The sequence below is a fragment of the Seriola dumerili genome, unplaced genomic scaffold (assembly GCF_002260705.1).
Source record: "Seriola dumerili isolate Sdu_G_001 unplaced genomic scaffold, Sdu_1.0 BDQW01000105.1, whole genome shotgun sequence".
In the NCBI taxonomy this organism is placed as follows: domain Eukaryota; kingdom Metazoa; phylum Chordata; class Actinopteri; order Carangiformes; family Carangidae; genus Seriola; species Seriola dumerili.
This window is the reverse complement of record NW_019174360.1, coordinates 1,527,010-1,543,746: the sequence shown is the minus strand read 5'-3', so window position 1 is coordinate 1,543,746 and position 16,737 is coordinate 1,527,010. Positions and strand designations below refer to the sequence as shown.

The window sequence follows — 16,737 nt, the reverse complement described above, 5'->3', positions numbered from 1 at the left end:
GGAGGTTTTGGATTAGGAAGCAGAGGGGAGAGACTTTTGGCATCGCATTAATAAGACGCTTTCTTGAAAAAATGTGGACGAAACATCAGCACATTTCAGACAAACTGGAGCTCCACACACACACACACACACACACACACACACACACTCTCTCTCTCTCTTACCTCCCACACACAAGAACAGTATAAAAAACAATAGAAGTACTTGTAAAAACATCAGCAGGACTGACAGCAAACACATAACAAATCACAAACACACAGAGTGATGCCCTCCTCCCCCACAGTGCGAACTAACTCCCCTTCCTCCCCCACAGCCTCCAGACATTTTTCAAAGCGTCAGTATCATCTTGAGCGGCACACACATGAACTAAAACCCGCGGCACTCTGAGATAGTTCCCCATGAACTGAGTCATCACGCTGCACATCAGGAGTCCCAGAACCTCTCACCTCGCTCCTGCGGGTCAGCCAAATAGCCAAGCGGAAAATCTAACAGTTCTTTCCACAGGCTACGGAAAATTTCCCCGACACTCTCAAGCTTAAAACAAATCTTTTAAAAAAACGGTCAAAGTGTAAACAGGGCAGCTGCATTCTCATCAAAAACACGGGATGAGCAGCATCTATCCTCGTGCCAAAAACCAATCTGTAGCCATGGCATCGAGCTCTGTAAATCACCAGACAACTTAGGAAAAGGTTAGCCGGCACTCTCCTCTGGACCTTGCAGAATTGTGGCTCTTTGTCCTCCTGATGATCCCCCCCCCCCCCCCCCCTCCACCATCCTGACACCCTGCAAGACCTGGAGGTTGTTCACTCGAGCAGAGAAATCAACCGCGTTCATTCCTTGAGAGAAAGAGATTGTCTTGTTATTGATCCGCTGAAGTGGAGCACTGAATTAAAGCAGTTTAACGAAAGAGGAGTCCGAACAAAAACTGGTCACACCCATCCTGTAAGTGAGAGAGCGAGACCTGGGAGAACATGAGGGGCGTTTCAGCAGGTCTGGGCTCAGCTATTATTGGGTCCTTAGATAAAAAACAAAAAGAAAAACAGTATATTTGGGGCCCCCTTGTCCTTTTTTTATGTCTATGAGTTGTTTAAGTGTCAATTTGAGACACAGAAAGTCCAATATCTCTCTAAAATGAATACAAGAGCAGCAAATCTCTTTTTTTCCAGCCTCATTAACCATCAGATTTATCTTCTTAACCCCGTCGTAGGTCCCGGCCCCTCAGCTGGAAACCACTGCACAAAACCTACCAGTATATAAAGTAAAACAATAGCTCCACCTCTGCCAGCTACAGCAGTAAAATCGCTTCTTACACATTGATGCATGAGTCTAATATGTAATATATCAGTCACAGGGGCCTTTTTTAGAATCACTTATTCTGCCAGGGCCCAGGAGCATAAATTCCAGTATATGCACCATACATTTGACCTCAATTGTCCTCTGGAAATTTGCAATATAAAGTGATTTTCTCAATTTAAAAAGGGAACAACCTGGAGTCACCCCACCTTGCAGCTGTAGATAAGGAGCCTATTCGTGTTCTGCTTTGGCTAAATTATACAGTGACAGCCGTGAACTGAATGGAGAGAGAGAGAGAGAGAGAGAGGGAGAAGGAGAGAGAGAGGGAGAAGGAGAGAGAGAGAGTGTGTGGATGTGTGTGAAGGAGAGATAGAGACACAGAGCGGCTCAGTTGCCTTAGCAGCGCAGCTTCATTCCTCCACAGTCCGCTGCTGGGAGCGCCGCGCCGCGCTGCGCCTCACGGGGTTTCCCCTCGCACCACTTCACAAGAATGAAAACTGTCTCACTCCGGTTAGTCTTCACTTATTCCCGCTTTTAAAAAAAAAAAAAAAAATCAACTTTGGAGGGGGTTTTTCTTCCCAAGTTTTACACCGACCCCCCCCCCCCCTTCCCTCCCTCCCTCCTTCCTTTCTCCGGCTGTTATGAAGAAGAAGGCGACGGCGGCAAGTTGATTCCCTCTGCGCGGCTCCCGTCTTTAAACAAGCCCGTGCAGGTGTGCCGATAGCCCGCTGCTGCCAACGGAGAGGATGGCTCTGCCGGCGGTGAACGGGAGTGCGCTGGAGGTGTCGGCGGGCTGCGGGGAGCAGGGGAACCTCAGCGTGGAAGTTACCGACTATAACGTGAGCTGCACGAACAACTCCGTCCTCCCCAGACCGACCGCCAGAGCCAGAGGTGAGATCCTCTTCTCTTCTTCTCTTCTCCATCAAAAGGCAACATCTGGCCCCAAACAGATGTGTCATGGCTTATTGTTTTTAGTCAAACTGATTATCTGTGTCTAAATACTTTTTTTTATAGCTATTTCTTTTCACAAAAACAACTTTATATCCGACTTTGAATATTTCCTACAAAATAAAAGCACCAACCTCTTGGTAGAAAAGATGGGAGTTTTGGAGCTTTTACTTCAGCTTGATGGTGTTGTAATTACAAACTGCCATCATGATTGAGTCACTGCTTTAAATGTAATCAGCAAACCTAATATGATTGGATCACAGATATTAAAATTGGGTGTTTGTAACATTCACAAAATGTACTTCTCCGTGCAATCACCCATTTTCTCATTTTCCTGCTCCCTGACTGATCTCGTGTTTTACCAGAAAATGATTAGCAATCAGGGCGACTTCCTCAGCCTCAGTGTATGCAATCAATCAACAAGCAGCCCAATTTACTGCTGCTTCTCTCTGCATCCGTAATACCACAATCGGGGTGAGCCAGCAGCTGTTTTAACTCTGAATGTTTATATTTCTTGCGTATAATTGTCAAATTGCAGAGCAGATTAAACCCAACACCCCAGGAGATAAAGACCCTCGAGCCTTGTCTTCTATCAGGACACCAGTGAGCTGATTAGGTAATGAGGTCTGAACGTGGGCGGGAGTACTTTTTCTAATTTTTCCCCAACTGCTGCTGCTGCAGTATCGAGAAAATTTCAAGTCGTACCCCACTAAATAATTCACAGCCGCTCCTCCCTGTGTGCTGCATTACTTTTATTGACCTTATACACTAGGCAGGCAGTGAAGGTTCAACTATCCCAAGAGCAATCAGACACTGTGTTCGCTGTTTGACCAAGAGAAACATCCTGCAGACAGATTAATGCTTCCCTTGCTCTCACTTTCGTCAGGTGACACACACACACACACACACACACACACACACACACACACGTCTTTTATTTACCTTAATCCTTAGCAGACTTATTCCTTCTCTGTTCCCTCCCCTCAGGCCGGAGCAGAGCAGTTCAGCCTGATTATGCAGCTGTATTGTTGCTCTGATGTGATACTGTAGCACTGGGACAGGAAATTAAAGCCCCACCCAACCACTTGTGGAATAACCCTGCCCGACTCGTTGAATTGGAGATTTTCCTCTTTCCTTGCAGAAGAACTGACTCAGGTTTATTTTGTGAGATATGATGGTAAAAAATGTGCATAAAATTTGCATAGATCACATATTTTTAGCACTTGATTTGATACTTAACCGTCAGCAATAAACAGGAAGTGATGCATTTCTTGTTTAATGGCAGTTTGAGCAACATAAATCTATAAAAAGCTTGGGATATATATTTAGAGGGATTCAGTTTACTGTCGCACACTAAGACTTTGAAAACCCAGTGAATAAGAGGGAACCCCTCTTTTGATTTTTCAAAGGCTACAATCACTTCCTGACTGCAGGGTGTATGCTCTGACCTTTATATATCATCTTACTGAGCTTTTATCTTTCACCAACCTCAGAGTCAAATGTCTCCAGGCAGCTCCATTACACTGCCGCCAACCCCTGCATGGCTTGTTTTGCTCTTCTCCACTCAGGAGGTTTTCAAACTGTGGGGCGGCGTCTCCCTCGGGAGCGGTGGGAGAGTTACTTGAGGCCAGGACACTGTGAGTGAGAGGAGAGGTGCATGCTGGTGCTCTAAAAAAACTCCAGGAAGTTAGTTATTGTAGTTTGGCCGCTGATTGGACCGACTCAATCAGCGTGGTCTCCCATTAGAGAAGCAGCAGGAATATCAGCTGAGGTGCTTAAACCGAATCTACACCTGCGAGATTATCAGTATCTCCAATGTCCTTTTGCATATAAACCTGCTTAAATATCGCAGGGAAACGATGCTTCTAATGACTCCAGAACTTGCCTGAGGATCATCGATTGAGTAATCCAGTGATAATTGTCGGCGCATCTATGCAAATAGAAACTGCTAAGTGCTCTTCTGGCTTGATTTTAATGGAGCCAAAATGTATACAAATATAGGCAACAACAAGACAAACCAATCCTCCTTTAGATGCAGAGTATATGTAAATGACTGTGACTTAGTGTGTTTATATACAGCCTCCTATAAAATCCAGGTACAGGTGTGATTTTATTGTGGTACACTGCTGTATCGAGCACATGATAATATTTCAGTGACTACAGATCGAGGTGTGTGGAGGTGCGTTGAAAAGAAAATGACCTGCTGACATTACAGGGAGATATTTGCGATATAATTTAAAAAAAATATATAAACAATCAATCGATTTTTTGATTTTATTGTTCCTAGATAATTTTCTTTCTTGTTAAAATCATATTATCTTGGCCGATCTGTTTTGTCTGCGGTGCGGAGCAGCTGCACAGCTCCTACAGTAACGAACATGAAACAACATCTGACATGTATCACATTATGGTAATCGTTCTGGACCCGGGAGAGCAGTTCGGTTCAGACGGGGGCCTTGTTTATGTGGTACAAACATCTGTAGCTGCACCTTGGCTCAGCCCGGACACTCTCCTTTCCCCGCTGATTCAAAGTGGCACTTTGCTGAGCTCACCCGGTTCTCTGAGTGCATGTGAGATAAGTAATCATGAAGTGGATCTCACGAGCATTAAATTGACACTGTTTCGCTTTTCAGAGAAACCAACAAGGAGTCTCAGTGGAAGGAAAAATACAGACAGGGAACCTTGTCACTGCAGAGAAGCTGTGCTCAGCTTCCTCAGAAATAGTTGGGGAGGGGAGGAGGGGGGGGGCAGGAGATTATTATATAATATCTAACCAATTTCTACAACTGGGTGTCTTGTTGAAATTAAAATCTTCTTCCCTTTGGGTATATGCACACGGTAATGTAGCCTGTCATAACATGATCACAGTAATCAGATCAAATAATTGGAAAAATTTGAAGCGACCTGTCGAGGCGGAACAAACAGCACGCACGCACACGCAGGCACTGAGGGTACAAAATATTTGGAGCATCCTCCTTCCTCCTCCTTCCTGATAATGAGCTGCAGCAGCTTGGAAATCCCTCTCTTTTAGTATGGATTTACCAGGGAAAATCAATAAGAGATTAAGGCTTTTATATGCACAGTGCATATATTACAGATGGCGAGGGTGTATATTGATGGCTGAGGAGTATGACAGCACTAATAAAGATCCCCTCAAACATGTGCAGCAGTCCTTCAACCATGCAGTAGCTGTATTGATCTGTAATGCCCCGTGTCTGCACGCCAGCTTTATTAACTCGGTGTAGCGGAGGAATGTCGGGAGGTGGAGCTGCAGTTTTACAGGTTATGTGGTATCATTAGACTCAGTGCATATGATGTGGGACTAATTTCACTGACCGTTAATCCTTTGTGATGTGACTCACCACAGTGTTAGTAACAAATCTTAAACAGTCATACTTTATTGGGCTGTCAAGCCCACAGTGCATGATTAACAAGTTTAACGATTCTGATATATAGATTTCCACTCTTTGAACTTTGAATCTTCCAAACTTCAGGGTCTCTATAGTCGTAACGAAGTCCAGTTAGTAATTGGACGGCATCGCATCCCCTTTGGAAACACGGCGCCTCAGCGCTGGCTTTGTTTACATAGTGATTTATGGGAATCAGCTGGCAAACAGCTCAGCTCAATGTTTAATTTGATTCAGAAATCCCTTAAGATGCAACACTTCTAATAGCGACAAGGTGCTGGCTGCAATGAGACTACACTGAAGTTTAATCAATTTAAACAAGTTGGAAACCACTATAGTTAATTTCACTTCTTTTAATGAGTTTCTTGTGGCAGTTTTGAAAATGGCTTCTCCATTAAGTTGATTATCAGAGCTTGAAGAGGTTTATTTGGGGTTGCATTCATGTTGATTGACAGGTGTGTCAACCTTTTATACTCAGAAAGGAAGTTGTCTTAGATTGACTAAGCCATCAAAGACTGACAACTGTCATGTCTGTTGCTAAATATGAAGCTGGCGTCAGCAGCTCGTTAGCTTACTTTAGCACAAAGACAGCTAGCCTGGCTAAGACAGTACATATTGTGTTTGTTTCCTCTGCACAGAAGCTGAAGTGTAAAAAAGACAAAATGTGGTTTTACTTGGTTGTTAAAGACATGAAAATATCTTCTATCGAACACGAAACCAAATATTAATTTAAAGATGTGTGCTGTTCAGAGGTTACAACAACTACTGTAAGTGTAGAGGTGTCTGTAAATGTAAAGCCTTGTACATCAGGAGTAACATTTAAAGCTCAACCCTAAAAGTGGAAGGTAGTGTGATGAGCGTTTCACGTTTAGTCACGTCACCTCCATCACCCGATCACAAAATTTAGCTTGTGATCAAAAGTAATCTCAAGTTTCTTTTTACACTGGTGTTAATATTTTGGATAAGCAGCCACTTCAGTTTGAGTAATTGTGTATAAAAGTGTTTTGGCCAATTCAGGAACTTCTGTTTTGTCATTGTTAAGTGGATGAGACTTGAGAGACATCTATTATTTCAGTGCTGTTTGGCAGTTTTGGATGGGACCTCCCTTTGTTGAGGTATTAACAGAGATATTGAACTGACAAATTGTTTGGCCGTGGGTCGACCTGTCTGTGAAAAACAGAAGGTAATTTATCAAAGAACAGCTCCACACACACTTTTCCTCTGATATTCTGGACGGCAGTGAGAGTCTAAAAGTATTTTTCAGCAGCAGTGGAAATGGTCATCTGGGCAGAGTAGACCAGGATATCTCCAGTAAAAGTAAAACCAAGGTTATGAAACACAGAATTGTTGCAGAGAGATTCAAAGTCAATTTTGGACGAACACTCACAGAGGTAATGGTTGAATCATTGGCAATAAGTTAGAAGTTATTTTCGTATTGGACTTGTCTACAGCATATGTGAGCTGTGAAGTAAGGATGCGGAGGTCGCGGTGGCGGATGGGTACGTAGTGCATTCGTGTTTTTATTAACTGTAATCACCAGATCTAATCCAAACTTGATCATCCTTTATTTGCAGAATCGTCTTGTGTCTACGTTCTGTAACAATGTGGTGATGTACCATCTTCAGTTTGTCTCCTCAATTAAAAAGTACTTAGTTATTCCTTAAGCCTGTCACGCAGCCATCACTGTCGGACATCTGGGAACTACAGGAAACCGTACTATGCTGTAGTAATTGGTATGCACCCTCACTCTGAGAATGGACTCCATGGGAGTATGGTTTACAGTTTTCAGCCAGCTCGCCTGTCGAACATTGGCAGGCATCTGCCCTCCTGTCATGGAGTTTGCAGAGACAGCAGAGTGGACAGGGAATTACTGAATTTGTCACCCTCAGGAGAGGCTGCAGTGCAGTAACTCTGCCGCACATTGTGTGTGTTTCAGTGTTAAGTGTTTTACTTAAAATAGACGTGCCTTCACACATAACTGCACATGTTCTCTGCCGTCAGGCTTATTGTCCAATGCCGTCTGCTTTGTAGGGATGGCGTGTCTTGCTCTGTGTCTTTACATGATTTCAAATTCAAATATTCACTTTACTACCTTAAAATATGGTGATGAAGCAGAGAGAGAGAGGAGGAATTAACTGCACCAGAGGCTAAAACACGTCTGACAGGGCCTCATGGGTAATTGAGAATGTGCTGAGCTCGTTTGCGCGCCATAAACAAGCTTTTTCCAACTTCCAAATATTTCGAAGTATCGCAGGATCAATATTATTCTCTCATGCAGTGGCAATGTGGAAAGACTAATTGAGTTGAATTGTGCTGACTCTAACACTAACTCCCCTGATTACACTGAGAAAATGTGATACAGTATTGGGCTTCTGCACATTGAGCACTATGCTAAATTGCTGTCAAAGGATTCACTTGCCGCCACATTTCTAAGACCCATTAATACAGTGTGGTTATGTGTGGAGTGGACGGCTAAAATGAAGGCCAACAGGTCAAATCTGCAATCAGTCAGATTCACACAATCCAAATATATCCAACATGAAATGGGGATGCTGGTAAAAATTCGGTGTTAAGTCTAGATGAGATCCTCTACACACCGGACACAAGGTGAGATCAGGGTTGGTATTCAGTGACCGTGCTTTTCCTCTGTGATTGAAGCGAACATGAAGAAGAGGACAGAATAACATGATCCTGATCCCTATCTTTTGATTGAATCTTTTAGGATACAAGACACGCTGTCGACTCTCTGAACATAGCTTGGCAAATGGAGAAGAGGTAGTCTTCATGATTAACCATGACGACAGCCAAAGAATGAAAGGGATTCAAGCCGGAGCGATTAAGTCCTATAAGATCTCCATCCATTTGGATCACACAGTTTGAACATAAACCATCTCGTAAACATAATGAGATGCATGTTTGTTCATATATAAAGTAACAATGAGATTTATGTAATAGTATTAATAAAGCCAATGTGTTAAAATGCTTAATTACCAGGTTTATTTTGCATAAAACTGGTTATTAAGCTATTTGTAAGTTTGGCTATCGCTACATAGCTAACATTAGCATTAACAGTTGTTTACTCACCAGTCTAGAAGAAACGTTGCAAGTTCAGCATCAAACTTCATTTCCTTTGCTCACCAACAGCTGCCTGTAGAGGTGGAAAACAACACCAGTGTTAACTCTTTATCACATTTCTTCTTCTACTGAAGTTAGCACGCTAACCAGCTAGCCCTGGCCCATCTTGTCACTTTCAAATACCTTTAAACCCTTTGGATGGAAACACATAAATCTTAAATATTAGGCTGAACACTTTTTGAAGTGCAGTGTGGAAAAGAATCAGGCATTAGAAGCAACCGTCAACTCTGAGGAAACATTCATACCGAGCTTGTTTGTAGTGGTTTATTCACACCTTGGAGTGTTTACTGGTTACGAGTGAAAAGGCTCCAAAACACAACCATTAATGGTTATGATGAAACGAATGTTGACATCAGATAAAGAGCAAATCAATTGCAAAACACAGCCCGGTCTGACTTGAATTGAGCCAGTTTCCATGTGGTGTTTCACAGACAAACACTATAAAAGGTCAATTACAGCAGTTTATTATTCACACACAGATTATCCTGTGAACTAATTTTTTATAAAGGAGCAAAATCATCTTATTTTCACATGTACCACTTCCTAATTATAAGATAATATTGTCATATGGGAAAAAGCCCACAGAAAAACGATAAGAAAACTAATCAATGATACATCTGTTTATCTCTTAATGACATTTAAAAAATAAAAAGGTCTCTTCTCTTTCTGATTCCGACTTTGGAAGAAACTCTGTAATAAGAATGTAAATTTAACTACAAGATGTTTTCCCTTTAAGAAAAAATGGAAATGTATCAACGGAAAAGTGATCGAGCAAATCTAATGATATTAGACTTATTACTGCTGCCAAACAAAATTCAGTTAATATGTTTAGTAATTCAGCATGCACAGACGGCAATCATTCACTGAACCATCGTTGAAGAGCTTCCATTTTCAATTTTGAAGAAAAATATCTTAACTCAGGTTTCCCCTTACTGGCTTTTTCCAGAGCTTTCAACAGCATCTCACAGTCTTAGTCAGCAGATCATTCACATCTGATGCCAAAGATCATTAGCATCAATTCACTGGTTTCTTCCTCTGTTTTATGTTAACTTTAATTCAGTATTTCCAAGACATACACTCAAGCTCTTGGAAATTTAGATGCACAATTTTTTTTTTTTACAATCAAATAATCAATAACTACTTTGATAGTTAAAATAATAATTAGTTTAAATGTTGCATAGTTAAGGTGTAGCAGTAGACGCCTTGCTTTCAACAGTGCATGAGAAGAAGGAATTAGTTGCTGACTCCCACAAGCTCAGGACTCATTTCCTGACTCATGTTTGCTGCTTCACAGGTTCATTTCCAAAGGGCTTTCAGCTCACTTGTAATTAGGAGCAGCATCAGATTTGGACGGAGCTGACAGTCATTTCTAACAATTTGGAACGTTTGATCATCTCACAGGGGCTCGGTATGAAATACAGCCCTGTGGCAAGGTTGTGATTGAAAGGATAGTTCGGAACTTGGGCCCTTTTTCTGCAACCACATCACCTCTAGGATTATTACTGTTCATTATTAATGATCTTTGTGACGATTTATTCATATCTGATGATGAGATCCAGCTCCATCAGTCAAACCATAAAAAGTACCCCCCAGTAAAAAGCCTTCAAATGACACACTGTGCCTAGTTGTACTAATCCTATCCTAAAGATAAGACAAAGTGAAGTGATGTGATGAAATTTTAATGATTCCCATGGGGGAATCATAATTACAGTTGGCATAGCAGCAGCCAATAGGAGCGAAGAAAGAACAGAGCAAACAGAGTTTAACTAAACAAGTGTTGATCTCTCCGCCCTCGGTCATAAATAAATATTCCACGTATACAATTCCTGTTGCATGTGATATGATACATGATACATCAAATGATTTCCGAGGTGAGCGCTATCTTTTCATCTGTGTAGATGACTGTGGATTTGAACACGGCTGTCACGCTTGAGCGAGTCTAGGGAGCCAAAAGTGGATTGTCCTGGAGTCGCGGCTCCGGGGAGACAACACACCGTCAGTGCTCAATGAATAGATAATTCCATTTTCACTTGGCTGGACTGCACAAAATGCAACCCAGCAGGAGCTGCTGAGCCGGTGGGAGCTCCCTGCTTGGTGTTTGTGTAGGGAGTCTCACAAGTTAGTGCTGATGATGCATATCTCACATAATTTTATTGTGTAAATCAAACTTGTCACCTCGGTTGCAGATTTGTCCTTCACCGACTGAAACAGGGAGGGTGTGATATCAGTCTTCAGCTGATGAAACTGCTCTCAAAGCCATCACAGGATTTTTGTTATCAAAAGAATAATTCATATTTTCAATTGGGGGAAAGTGGGTGTCTCAGGTGGCAGAGGTGATTAACATGCATCCTGCTGTGTCCAGAGTTCAAATCCAGACCTCGTCTACTTTAATCTTTTCTGTGGAGTATCTCTCTCTGCAGGTTGCCCAAGTTGTAAATACTAAATTATGCCTTTGGCCTCTCACATTTCCTTAATGTTTAATTCCAATAAATTGCTGCTGTTTTTTCTTTACAGGTAACATACATATTGTTTGGTGTATTATGTATATGGTTATGGACAACCATTCTTCAGTATTGCAGCATTGCAACAGAGCACAAATGAGCTGTAGTGTTAGTAACCAATTAGCCTTGCAAAGCAACACTAAGGAATAATATTTAAAGTAAAATATTGTCAACTGATAGTATTAGGCTTTGTGAAATATTAACAGAAATAGTTTGGAAAATAGTCAAATTTAATATCGTATATTAATTATCTAGAGGCACAGGACATGGTACAAATTAGCAGCAACGTAGCATTACAATAGTGATGATAACAGATAACTACTGTGGTCACAAGTCACACTAACTGGGTAATAACATGCTAATATGAAGATGCTAAAAGTTAGCTTTATAGTAGCATAAGTATCAAAGAGTCATAAAGTCGGCAACTAATGTCAGTTACAAAGCAATATCCATCTGAAGTATGCTAACGCTAGCTAACGTTAGCATACATACTGACTTACTAATGTCAGTTAGTGTGTTTTATTATTTATAGAAGGAAGATATTCCTCTTGTTGTTGTTTTTACTTTGTGGTCTAACAAAAACAGAACTTTATTCTAAGTCGTCTCAGAGTTGTGTTGTTGACAACAGCGAGTTGCGAGAAAGGCTTTTATTTATAAGAATTTTATTTTAAGAACGCTGCAATTCATCATTATGTTTCAGATATAATTTTTATTCAGGAAGTATTCAAGTCGTGCCTCTGTGTGGGAGGACAATATGAAAATATGAAAATATGAAAATAAAAATAGCCTCATTGCATCATTAACATGCTACTTGGTTCAGCTCCCACTGTGGCACAAAAATGCATTTTGAATCCCACATGAGCGATAACTAAACATACAGTACTGTTTCTGTCCTGGTTCCACTCCTCATGAGTAGTGTGTGTGTGTGTGTGTGTGTGTGTGTGTGTGTGTGTGTGTGTGTGTGTGTGTGTGTCTGCCTTCAAGGTGATGTGCAGCGCTCTGTCTGCAGGCCCTGCTGCAGACCTTTAGACTTCTCCCATGTCGCTGTCTTTAATCAGACGACTCAGTCAGCGCAGCACATGGCCGGCCCCGACCTTGTCCTGTCAGATACTTTCATTCTCAAACAGACTCGCTGTGACAGGCCGGTGTGAGTGAAGGGAGCATCCCAAAAACCCTCTGGCTGGGCCGTCCTGCTCTCACTGATGCTCAGCTGTATGGCAGCGATGAAAGAAGGAATCAATCTGAATCACACTTATTTTAGAGCACTCTGTCACTCTTAGTTCTAGACAGAAAACGTTCCGTTGCTCCTGTGCAAAGGCATGTTTAATGGGGGCATTGTTTTAGAGGAGGCATGATTTTAGAAGGGAAAATGACTCAATAAAGCCTTAGTTCCTGGCAATAATAAACTGATTATTTATTTCAGAATGATAAACTGTTGATTATTAATAGCTACGCCAAATAAACAACATCTGGTTGTGTTATTTGTTGTCGTTTTGTGTCTCTTTGTGGTAATTTTGCATCATTTTGTAGTTGTTTGCGTCTATGTGGCTGTTTTGTGATGCTTTGTGGTCATTTCACTGACTTTCCAAGAGGAAACGTTAACAGTCACTTCAGGACCACCCCTCTACCCTCACCCCTGCTCCTCTCATTAGTATTTCAATTATTGAATCTGTCACCTGAGTAAAAACCGTGACACCACCTCAGAGAAAGATGCTGATGATGCAAATAAAAAGAGAACTGTTTAATTTCGGTCTTGTTTTTCCAGTTTCAGCTGTATTCCCAGGTCACCACCTGACACAGTCTGTTTAACTCTCGATGTTTTTATCTTCTTTTGTTCCCAGTGTCATTATTTCAATTATTGTTTGGCTCACAGTATGAAGAGGAAAATACTGACACTTGCACAATTTAAGATGTCGATTATGCAGAGTTATTCTGTCTCGTAATAGACTGTTGTTTATGCGCCTTGACTCCTATTTCCCAGGTGAACAACCTGATACAGTCTGTTCTCTTCATGTATTGATGTTATTTTGTTTTCTTTCTGCTTTTTCTTTTCCGTCTTTCTTATTTTATTGTTGCATGTGTCAAATACGTGGGTTGCTTGAATATTACTCAGTCCTGCGTGTATTTGTCTCTCATGACTACAAGAGAAAGTTCCCACTCTTGCTTACCGAGAGGTTTTATTGAAACAAGGTGATGTTTCTTAGGTAATGTCAATTAATTCAAAGTTGATCCTCTGATCAGCTGATTATTAAGTTGTCTCTGTCTTTGTCCCTGTCAGAGATGGACTCGCTGCGTATCCTCCTCTACTCGCTCATCTTCCTGATCAGCGTCTTCGGAAACCTGCTGATCATCGTGGTCCTGATGCTGAACAAGCGCATGCGGACCGTCACCAACTCCTTCCTGCTGTCGCTGGCGGTCAGCGACCTGATGATGGCCATCTTCTGCATGCCCTTCACCCTCATCCCCAACATCTTGGAGGACTTCATCTTCGGAGCCTCCATGTGCAAGACCGTCACCTACTTTATGGGTGAGCGTCAATTGTCTCATTTCAAACCCTGGTGAACTGCAATATATTCCAACAGCTTAATTTCCTGTTTTTAAATTAAAGGGATAGAACTGGTGTGAAGACTTCTTGTTTCCAAATTCAGCAGGGAGTTCAGGAAGTCATAAATCTCTCCAGCTGGCAAAGAAATCAATGAGGGCTTAGTACTGATCAATAAAGTCAGTATATATATATATAATGGAATATTAGTGTGCATGTAAACGTACTGATTAACAACTGATGAACAACTATTAGCAGGGATAGTGGCGCTAATAAGATCAGTTCTCCTGCACGTGGAGCTTCATGTGATTTAAAATGAGTAAAATAGATCACTAATTATCCTGTTATACTGAATCTCATTTGTTTAGTCAAACAAGTGATGCGCCTGGTCAAGAAATAGTCCTGCACATAACTCATCATAAAACCCAAATTTATTGTTTTACTCTTCAGTTTTTTACAGATAAAGACAAATAACATGCTATGTGTTAAAGTTGCTGGTAGAAAGATTATGTTACCATTACACAAAGCCTGGCAAGCCAATTCCTCATTTCTTGTCTTTATGCTATATATCATATAGATTTATATTAGAAACATGAAGCTGCTGCTGCTTCGACTCTGAGAAATTCATTGTAGGCCACGTGAACCAATCAGGACCAAGACTCTGCTCTCTGTATGTTTTCTATAGCTTCCAACAGCGAGGAGAGATAAAAGGAGAAACTCAACAAATGTGAAATTGAACAAAAGGTTTCAGAAAAGTTGCATTTACGAGATGAATACTAAAACTTGTAAGCAGTTATTTCCTTCTCTGTTTAAAGTTGAAACGGAATGGAAAATTCAAGTTGCATGAAAAGTGCCAATTATTTCTTAAGTAATACACAACGAGTCGCAGCCACGCTAAACAGACTTCGCAGGAACACAAGCGAGATCTAATGAAGATGATGATTTTATAGAGGAACAAGCTGCTCATTCAATGGCTTGGTTAATAGGTGTTTTATTATTCTAACATGGAACTCAGGTCTGTTTTCATGGCTGACAGCCGATCAGGAACTGTGCCCCAGCTGCAGAGTCCTGCCTGAAAATCGCTCGATATCTAACAAGAGCCTGTCTCTCAGAGTGAGGCTTTTATCTGGGCTTCATTTTTGCCTGTCAGAAGGTAACCATCATTCTGAAAGTGCCCGAACAGTCACACATCTCCAGGAGTGTGACTTAGCGATGAGCTGGCTCCCATCAGGCCAGAGTCAAGGTGCCACGTGAGGCCTGAGTCAGAGCGGAGAACACACAGAGAAACGGCGAAGAAAACCGAGATCCGCGGCGGCACTTCGAGGTCTCTTCACCTCGAGTTGAGCTTTGAAAGGTTGAGAAGATCTATTGAATGGTGAGGTCCACAATCCTATTATTGTCTCAGAAATGTGATGCACCATCTGTGAGAACAGGCTCACCGAAACTCCTTTTCAATTACTGGGCTCTGTGAGCTGTGATAAGAGGAGGGCAGGAGGGTCAGCTGCCTCCGGCTTTAAATACAAACCTTTGTTATTCAGCCACTTTGGCTTATGTTATGCTCTCAGACGAGGTCAGGGTCTCAGAGTAGTTTAACTGATAATGAATGTTTGTGACACAAATTTATTCAGACTATGTAATTACTGGCCTTTTAGTCAACAGTAAATAATGACCTGGATGTCCTTCACTGCAGATGTGATGGATGTTTCTTCCTGACAGCAAAACCTGCCACAACATTTCATTTTCTCGACACAATAAGTTGAATGAGTTAAAGTTTCATTCGGCTGGGATTGAATTAGTGCTTCAAACGGTGATGAAAGAGCTGTGGTAGCAAGCTTGCTAACTGTCAGCTCAGTTAGCTTGTTAGCTCAGCCGCTAACGGGACAATACGTTTATTGTCACAGTTTATTAAAAAGCTGGATTTGTACCACTGACTCCAAGCAGATAGAAGCAGATAGCCTCATCCATTTTGGACTTTCCAGATCCCCGTTTCCTCCACACTGTCAAGACAAGCTCGTTGTTGGTCAATGTGAATTCATGTTCAGGGAAAGAATATTACTTTTCCTGGACAGTCGCTCAAAAAAAAAAAAAAAGGAGAACGATCCCGGGAAAATCAGGACGGGTGGCAAGTGCAACTGCTTCTGGAAGTTCGGCCAATCAGAAGAAAGTGAGCTTTTAAAAAAGGCCTGAACTCACATACTGCCTGTTCCAGTCAGAGGCTCGACTGAGGGGTTACATAACGGGCAGTCTGAGATAAATAAGGACTCTTTTTGAACTGTGAATCATGCAAAGCTACTCTAGTGGAGTCCAAGAGCTGGAAATGAGTGTAATAGGTCTCCTTTAAGTAAATGGTTCCGTCTTTTTATTATCAAACAGCCTCATTAAGAGGAACCGGTGGAAGTGAGATTCACTGCCAGTAAAGGAGCATCATTCAGAGCGGGTATGAGTGTGAACGCTGGATAAAATAGTCTCACTAATGATGCGACTTTTTGTGGCGTTTCCTTCAGTCTATGACAGTGATGCTTGTTTGTCAAAATATGACACTGACATCAACGTGCGCGTATAAACTCATATCAGTCAAGCCCCCTCTCCTCGTCTCCTCCGAGCGCATCCCTGAGTGAGCCCTTCTATGAGCCAACACCAATCAATACACAGGATCATTGTGACTATCCCCATCCATTGATTTTGCAGCAAACCTGCTTGGCAAACTCATCTACTCTTTGCAAACTCATCTGTTAGCACACGCCCATTGGACATATAATACACCATCCATCCTTCTACTCCACCCATTCGCCTGTGCATCCATCCATCTGCCCCTAGCCCGATAATCATGTGAGTCATAGCCGCTGTGCCGTTTTGGTGGCAGTTATGAGATCGATGTTATAATATTCTGGTAGTGTTTGCGTTTGTGCGT

General features: G+C 41.8%; 1 protein-coding gene across 1 annotated transcript in view; it reads left to right on the top strand.

Moving 5' to 3' along the window:
* The first annotated feature begins 2,039 nt into the window (after positions 1-2,039).
* The window catches only part of LOC111222731 (cholecystokinin receptor-like), a 28,086-nt gene continuing 13,388 nt past the window's right edge, over positions 2,040-16,737 (top strand). The window contains exons 1-2 of the mRNA XM_022746559.1: positions 2,040-2,184; positions 13,563-13,811. Coding sequence (XP_022602280.1) covers positions 2,040-2,184; positions 13,563-13,811 — 394 coding nt within the window. The remainder of the gene's footprint in view (positions 2,185-13,562; positions 13,812-16,737) is intronic.